At 44.9% G+C, this 8,972-nt stretch overlaps 1 protein-coding gene across 1 annotated transcript in view; it reads right to left on the reverse strand.

Moving 5' to 3' along the window:
- Positions 1-3,604: 3,604 nt before the first annotated feature.
- Sf3b3 (splicing factor 3b subunit 3) overlaps positions 3,605-8,972 on the reverse strand; it is a 56,063-nt gene continuing 50,695 nt past the window's right edge. Inside the window, exons 22-26 of the mRNA XM_008834980.3 lie at positions 7,929-8,141; positions 7,312-7,410; positions 5,852-5,995; positions 4,774-4,878; positions 3,605-4,208 (exon numbers count right to left, since the gene is read on the reverse strand). Coding sequence (XP_008833202.1) covers positions 4,068-4,208; positions 4,774-4,878; positions 5,852-5,995; positions 7,312-7,410; positions 7,929-8,141 — 702 coding nt within the window. The 3' untranslated portion in view covers positions 3,605-4,067. The remainder of the gene's footprint in view (positions 4,209-4,773; positions 4,879-5,851; positions 5,996-7,311; positions 7,411-7,928; positions 8,142-8,972) is intronic.

Below are 8,972 nucleotides of genomic sequence, written 5' to 3' on the forward strand. Positions count from 1 at the left end.
TTATAGGACAGTAGTACAGGATGGAGGTGCTATCAGGTCTTCCAGGGCTAAGACCACCCTCGAAACACTCCACATTCCTGTTACCATGGCCATAGCCAGGTGATCTGACTCTTATGTCCAGTGCTCTTTCCAAAGCAGATGTTTCTCAAGGCTTCACTTTTCTCTAGTTACAGCATCAGCTCCTTGAAGCAAGAGTCCTTAGTGTGTCTCACTGACAGCACCGGGCCCTAAAACCCACAGTAAATATTAATACTATGCATTAGCTTACACATACTCACGGCCTTTCGAAAGGAGCCTCTCCCCAGAGAACCTCATCAAAGGCAACTCTTGCATAAGCTGGTAAAGGCATCTGCTGCCAAGCCGAAGGCCCAAATTTGATCCCTGGGTCCCACATAGCGGAGAACAGAACTGACTCCCACTAGTTGTTTTACACACACACACACACACACACACACCCATGTATGCCAAAATAAAATGTAAAATGTAAACAAAATACAGAGTCCTCTTATTAACCAAGATTTTGCAGAAGGGGCTGGTTCTGCCAGGTGAGTCTCTGGATTACAAATTTGAGGCAGACTCTAGAAGGCAGACAAAGGCCAAGAACTGAGTTAGGCAGGCTTACCTCTGGATTCTGACTGGGTCCTAAGAGGAGCTGGATGTGGGGGTGGGCTGGGTAGGTAGTGAACTGAACACTGTCCCTCAGTAACTTCAAGGTGAATACTCTCATCCCCTTTCCCCAAACTATGACTTCCAAATTTGCTGTTTCACTTTGAACACTAATCATAGTGCTATCCAGTGATATCATTTACATCAGACAGAAATATTGAAGCAAGATTCTTCAAGAAATATTCAAGTAGATTCTTGCAGTCTATCTGATACACAGATAGAGACCTGTGTCCAGACAGGATAATAAACGCTAAGACTACATACAGCTTACCATCTCCTGACCTAAAAGAGTTGGCTGCCTACCCTGGCCTCAGTTTTCGGACTTGAGGCCTGATTTTCCCTAAAAGTTCCCAAGCTGTGCCTGTTTGACCTGAGGAAATCAGACAGACTCTTCTGAGACTCAGTGCCTCATGCTCCATCATCCTGCTCACCATCCTCAGATGGAGACTGTTATCAGAACTTTTCTTCCGACCTCTGGGAGCAGAACAGACCCAAGAGAAGGGACAGAACTGGTGCTCAGTAAACATATTGTCCAGAAAGTCTTCTAATGGCAGCTTTCTAGCGGTACAGTTGATTTCAGTTCACCAGAACATTCCATGTCAGGCTCTCAGGTATCCAAATATAAAAATCAACAATAGCCATGAAGATGCTGAGTTACCTACCACGTGCCCCATACAAAGCCATCTACTCCCCCACACTATTTTCTGGACAAGCTTTCAAAGGAGATACTTCTGAGCTCTGCATCTTGATGGTCCTTAGAAATTAATTTTAAGGGTGTATAAACTTAAAACATACACGCACAATAATTCACATGCAAATGAGCAAGAGGATGATTCATGCAAAGACGTGGTTCTCCTTTGAACAGAAAACAATTAAGGAATTAACAGATCGCGAAAGGTGGGTTGGTGCCACTGAAAAGACCTCAGCATTTCTGGCTCCCCTCTCAAGAAAGGCTGTGGGCTGTGAGAGCAGCCGACATCCTGGACCCCAGCCCTCTCCCTGTGAGGCAGGGAGCCTTGAGTGTATTCCCAGCCCCAGCAGCTGTCCTGCCAGCAATACATTTATACAAACCCCAAAAAAAGCAACATTCCAGCCACAGTTCCACTTGAACCCCTTCCCCACGATGAATGCTATTCTTGGCAAGAGATCTTCGGAAGGAAGCAACATCTGCAAAACCTCTGCCCGTAAGGTCAGGAGAAAGCTGAGGCAGCTGAAAAGTTCTGGACTCTCTTTTCAGTCAAGTCACAGGGCTTTACAGAGGAGCGAGAAAGGAACAAACCCAATAAGCAAAGACAGATGCCACAGAGTCCTGACAGGATCTCTCCCTTCTCGGTTCCCCAACAGCCTCTGCTAAGTTTTACAAGGCCAAGACAGTTCCCTATTTACCTGCTTAATCAATTCAACCAAAAGAACCAAACTGGTGGTACCCTTAAACAATTCAGCCTCATCCAGTCTCCACATTGTTAGATGCCTTCTGCAGGCATCTACAAGGCAGTAGCTATGAACAAGAGCAAAAACATCCCTGCCGCATGTTCAATCCCCTTGCTGACATTTCAGGTTTTCTACTTGCCAGAGTCCTTCCTTCCTCTGGCAGAGAACAGTGCTGACCAATCCTGATTCCACAGAGATCAAGTTTTCCATCCTTATTCAACTACTACTAAGAAAAGTGTGTCTGTCAAATCTGAGGAAGACTAAATAGCTAGCTACGACTCAACTAAAATCCATGAGCTAAGACTCAATTCCTGAAACTCAACTCCCAGCAAAACCTGTTTCTAACACCTAAACCAGGTCATTAGAGATACTTGGTGCCAGAGGATGCTTATCAGGAATGCTCTGTCTACACGGTGATCTGGTCAAAGTGATGTCCGCAGCTGGACACTGGTGGTTCATGCCTTTAACTAATACTTGGAAAGCAGAAGCAGGATTACTGCGAGTTCCAAGGTTATCCTGGTCTAGATTGAGACCCTGTCTCAAATTATAGTCAATCACTCCTGGTCCTGACTCTGATTCCTACCAGGTACCAGATGCAGAAAATGTGGTCAATGTAGGTGGCTGAGTGGATAGAGAAGACAGAATGTTTTACTTCATCAAGTACTGAGAACAGCAACAAGCTTGGATTTTTCCAGGTTCAATAGGTCAAACAGTTGCCGGAAAGATTTAAGGCTTCCCACACAGCTCAGCAGGAGAAACTTCCAAGCATGGGCTTGATCATTTCTGAAACTAGGCCACTTCCGGCCAAAAGGATCCTAGTACGCCTCCCTTATATATCTGCCTCCCTAGGCCAATGCTGGAGAGACACATACACACACACCCCACAGGTTGCCTCATGTGTTTCCAAACAGGGCCCACATACAATGACTATTCCGAAGGGCAGGCCGGTATCTGGGTTCATCCGTCCTTAGCGACTCCTACTGGTCACCAGTCCAAACACCTCAGGAGTCTCTTAAGTGAAGCAAGCATTGTGAAATCAGATTGTTCAGCTGGGAGTCCTCCTAAACTCAGCATTCTAAGATTTCAGGGTAGAAAAGACCTATGGGGTCAGATGTAGAGGCACATGCCGTTACTCCCAGCACTTGGGAGGCAGAGGCAGGCGGATCTCTTTAAAAATCAAGGACAACCTGGTCTACATAGTGAGTTCCAGGCCAGCTGGGGCTACAGAGAGACCCTGTTTGGAAAAATATTAAAAAAAGACCTATGGGGTGAGAGGAGATTCCCCTTAATATCTAATGGGAAGATGGGTAGATGTTCACATGGTTGATGAGACCTTGCCTTATTTCCACAGCATAGAATCAAGAAAGGCCAAAGAAACCACCAGGGCCAAGAGAGGGAGACCACAGGATGTCCAAGTAGCTGCCCAGAAGGAAGTGGAAGATTCGACTCACTCCAACTTGGGTTCAAACTTCCTTGAATTTTCATCCTCAGAAAAAAGAAACACAGATGCTGGCCACCTTAAAAACTAGTTTTATTATTTCTGGGGGAGGGTCCAGAGTGGCAGAACTAAGCCATTATTACAACAAACCCTGCCACATCTTAGCTTGTCTCCCTGTCTCACAAAGTATCATTGTACAAAACTATTTACAGGAAAACCAGTTGAAAAATCAAAGTGTGTACAAAAGTAGACTAGCGTGCCAGAGATCTGAATGCAGGGACAGCCTCGGGGAAAAGGAATATGGTATTCCAGACTGGAGCCTGAGGCTCTGCATCATGTACGAGGCAGAGTGAAATGAGCAAACTTCAGTGCCAGTTTTACAGGGAACGGTCATTCCAAAGAAGAACTGAGGGGAAGAGCTATCGGCTGGGACTTCAGTCTTCATCACCAGGTCACTTTTCTCCTGCCATGTGGCAGAAGCCAGATGGTGGTGCTGGAAACAAAAAGAACTTCCAGCAAGCAAAGAAAGGGCTCAGAAAGCATAACGGGTTCGAATATCCTCAAGCTTCTTGGACACTTCCGGTGGGGTTCGGTCTAGCTCTTCAGAGACGTTTTTCTGCTTGTTGGGCTCCATAGAGTTGAACTGCTCACAGAGGTCTCCATCAATCACATTCTAAGACACAGAGGAACCAGAGAAAGGCAAAGGTGAGATGTCCAAAGAAAAAAGCACATACTGTGAATATATTCTAAGTTGCCCCCTAAGCAGCCAGACTTCGGACTGGTAAAACCAGGTGGTTTTGTTTCTGCCTGTGGTCTGCCCTGCTGGGAGAAGAGCACCACCAACCATGTGCACCCTGACATCCTCAGTGCATTCCCTGCTACTCCTCTATCCAGGACTGACCATTAGGGAGAAGAGCACCACCAACCATGTGCGCCCTCACTGACATCCTCAGTGCATTCCCTGCTACTCCTCTATCCAGGACTGACCATTAAAAAATAAATGGTGCTGGGAATTAAATCCAGGGCCGGGCCACGTGCAGGTTAGGCAAGTGTTCCACTACTGAGTAAAACCCCAGTTCTTGGCTTGTTGAGACAGGGTCTTATATAGTCCAGACTAGCCTGAACTCACAATCCTCCTACCTCAACCTTCCAAGTGCTGGGACGATCCCAACTTTTAAGAAATGGAGGCCCACAGAATAGGCCAGGTGAACGGCTGAGGCCTCCTCATTTCAACCTACCTTAACAGGGAAATAATAAGATCGGAAGCTGAGGTGGTCTCGCCCACAGAGGGGGGGATGCTCAGACCGAAGGTGCATTTCAACATGCTGGAAGAAGTCATGATCCTGTGAAAGAAACAAAGAATTTGTCCCTGAGAAAGAAGTGATTTCAACTGCTTCGCTGCAATTCCCAGAACAAAGTATAGACAAGTCATTGAATTAAACAAAACAAAACAACCAACACTTTTGAGCCAAAGTCTTACCCAATCTGGCCTTGACCTTGAAATCCTCTTGATTTAGCCTACTGAGTGCTGATAGGCATATGCCATCATTGCCCAACTATAAGCACTGATTGTTTACCAGGTAAACATGTTAAAATAGCTAATCACAGGGCTGGAGAAATTCTCAACAGTTAAGAGCACTAGCTGCTCTTACAGAAAACTTGGGTTCAGTTCCCAACACCCACATACATGATGGAGGATAGTTCCAGGGATCTCATGCCCTCTTCTGGCCTCTGTGGGCACTGCATGCATGCAGTGCACTTACATACATCCAGGCAAAACACACATACATTAAAAAAATTTTTTTAATAAATTAAAATCTAATCACTCTTCTGATGGCCACATGTTTCTCTGCAATGACAGGAACTAAAATGCAAAAGGGACCTAACTGTACTTGTAGTACAAGAAAGGACATCATTTGTAAAGAGTAGCCTGTGAGGTCAGATTCCTGATCCCAAAATGCACAGCTAGAATGGCAGAAACCAAACAGAGCAATCCTAGAATTGACTCCATAAGGTAAGAGTGTCACAGAAAATCATCAATCCATCATTTCTAGTCTGTGGAGTGCCATTCTGGGGTTCTGGGCTCAGACTAACCCTGTATCTACATCAAAACTAGTATAGCATGAAATGAAAGACCCTCATCAAGCAGAAGAACCTAGGATTCCTTCTTCCTAGGCACATTAACTGTCACCTTGTAAAACTTCTAGAACACTGCTAATTACAAGTAAGGACAAATGCACATGATCTCCTAGACAGACTCAACACCAAGAAACAATCCAAAGAAGGACAAGGTAAGAACAATGTGGGGACTCTCACCTCATGAGACGTGAAAGGGACAAGGATACCAATTCCTCCAGACAAAGTGGTATAGACAAGTGACTCTGAGCCTCCAGGAATCAGTGTGGTCTTCTGCAATGACAGCACTGTTTCCCCGACATGATAGTTCATGATTACTTCTGCCTGCAAGTCAAAAAACATCTCAGTAACTTTGTCTGCCCTCAAGTCTGTTCCGGATTCCTCCAGACACATTGCACCTCCCTCCCCTTGTGGGACTGGGAATGGAACTTTGGGCTTCACGTATGTATCTGAGGCAAGTACTCTATCAACTGAGCTACACCTCTAGTTCCATTTCAGAATTTATGGAAATCTAAAAAAGCTTTCAAAATTTTTCCCTTTTTTGGGTCTTTTTGAGACAAGGTCTCACTATGTAGCCCTAGCTGGCCTGGAACTCACTATGTAGACCAGGCTGGCTTCAAACACACAGAGATCTATCTGCCTGCCTCTACATCACAAGTGCTAAGATCAGAGGTGTGTAGCACCATGTCCAGCCTTTTTGTTTCTAAACTTTTTATCATTTATTTAAAGCTTTATGTTTCAAAAGCATATCAAGTTCAGATCATTTCTTAACCATCAATTACCATCTAAAAACCTTTTTAGACAGGTATGTGGTACATGCCTATAATCTTAGCATTCAAGAGGCTGGAGCAGGAGAATCCTAAATTTAAGGCCAGCCTAGGCTACAAAGCAAATTTCAGGCAAATGGAGGAGGAGAAGGAGGCGGAACTACAGAAAATTATAAAATACCACCAGGTTTTTACGTTTATTCTCTAACACATAACCCCCGCCCCCCCCTTCTTTTCTTTTAAGACAGCTTCTTGGTGGCCTGGAACTTACAATCCTACCAATAGTATCCCAGGTGCTAGGATAATGAGATTTGTTTTTACAAGCCCAGAGATGTTCTTTTAAAGTATGTGCCTATAGGAAAAAGGCAAAGCCTAGGATCCAGAGAAGAGCTAATTAGTACCAGGAACAAATCTTACAACCATCTTTTCCAAAGACCTTGCTACTCTCCAGCTATCTGTACACCAATTAATAGACTATCTCAGAAAAATCTGTCTTAGGACTGGCAAGATGGCTCAGTGGGTAAAGATGCTTGCTAACAAATCCTACAATCAAGAGTTCAAGCCCTAGGATCCACATAGTGGAAGGAGAGAACCAATTTACACATATACACACACACTAAATGTAATTAAAAAGAAGAAAAATTAGCTTTGGTCATAAAAATGGGATGGTGACATAATCACCTCATGAAAACCCAGCATCCATGCATCACAGGCTACGTATTTTCAGCTTAGGGTTTCGAAAAGGAAGGGCCATGCACAAGGAGCACTTGGTAGTCATGTGTACTGCAGATAAGTCACCGGAAACTGATTCTTTGGTGAGGGCAACAGAAGGCACTGAGTGTGTCTTTCTCTTGGGCCCTTCTACAATCTTACCTTCTGTGAAGCCCCATTGAGCAAGCCACGATCCCAGAGGGCTTTGTTTCCGGTAGGATCTTCATCCACCTCATCATTGGTGTTAGGTGGGAGTCTCACCTACAAGGAAGTGACACAATGGTAGAAATGGATCCGGTGCATGCTCACTTGGCTAACTAAGCAGTGTTTGCTCTAGGTCTCAGCAAGTGAGCTCAAGGCACTACACTGACAGAGGCTTGAGCCCAAGGCTGCTGTATGAAGAGTGAGAAACTCAAGAGAACCAAGGCACAAGCAAGGGTCCAGCACAGCCAAGAACAAAAACAAGACACAGAACAGAGAAGGGAAAAATAGGCTGGGCCGAAACATACAAACAGAACGTACAACTGGATACAGCCATTAGCTCAAAGTAGACTATGAGATCATATTCTATGGAGAAGATAAGCAAAAGACTGGTGGAAAAGCTTGAAGAACATCAAGAAGGTCTTTTAAAGAGCTGGCCTCAGTAGGGTTGAATTTCATACCCATACTCAGTTTCCAGATCAGAGAACATAATCCTTGTTCCTTGGTTTTACCAACACCACAAACTGAATCAGCTTTCCCATACGTGACTGTCACTCAAGGAAGCAACACCAACTCACCACACAAATGTTGCCAAACTTGTCTGCCCCAGCCACAGTGTCATAGTCAAGTAGGCTAGCTGTAGTGACCCATCGGGGGTAGGTATCATCAGCAAAGATAATGAGTTGGTTCTCGTTACGCTTGTAGCGAACCCAGATGAAGCTTTCTTGGACATCAGACACAATTACCCTGTGCCCAATAGTCTGGATCCCAGATATGTAATTGGCAATATGCTGGGAGAAAAACAAGGACAGCAGTGGTTATAATCCTGGAATTCACAATCTGTACAAATTCCAGCTTTCCCTAACCAAAATACAGTTTGCAGACTAGCACGTGTTAAACAACAGCAATCTACAGTTAAGTATTCTATAGTAAGTACTTTGAAGGGGGGAAACCAAGTTTTCTTGCTTGTTGGGGACAGGGGTTTTCCTGGGGATTGAACACTGGGCCTTAACATGCTGGCAAAGTGCTCTACCATGAGCTACATCCCCGGCCCTTGTTTGGCTTTAAAAAAAAAAAAAAATTATTATTTTATGTGTCTGAGTATATTGCTTGCATGTATGTGAATGCACCATGTCATGCAATGTCTCGGAGCTCAGAAGAGGGCTTCGGATTCCCCTGGAACTGGAGTTAAGGACAGTTTGCAGCCGCCATGTGGGTGCTGGGAATTGAACCCAGGTCCTCTGCAAGAGCAGTCAGTGCTCTTAACCTCTGAGCCATCTCTCCAGCCCCTTGTTTGGATTTGAAAAAATAAAAGGGACATAAAGGACAGTTTTTGCTCCTTGCCCTTGAAGGTCGACTAGTTCCAGGGTACTAGGAGCATCTCTCAAAATGTCCTGTAATTGTGGTGGGTCACTTGTCCTTTTGATCAAGGAGGCCGAGGAGACCCCACCAGATGGCCTTGAACCAGTGTCCAGTCTACAAAGAGGAGGGTGAACACAGAGGAATCATTTCCTCCATGCTTCCAAGTGAAGCCAACCATGGTCGAGTAGGATCTTTGACTTATCTTCACATAGGCAGAACTGGTAATAGAAAGGAACCAGGGGCTCCTCCCAAGCTTCTGT

This window comes from Nannospalax galili, unplaced genomic scaffold, assembly GCF_000622305.1.
Source record: "Nannospalax galili isolate Female #2095 unplaced genomic scaffold, S.galili_v1.0 scaffold56, whole genome shotgun sequence".
NCBI lineage: Eukaryota > Metazoa > Chordata > Mammalia > Rodentia > Spalacidae > Nannospalax > Nannospalax galili.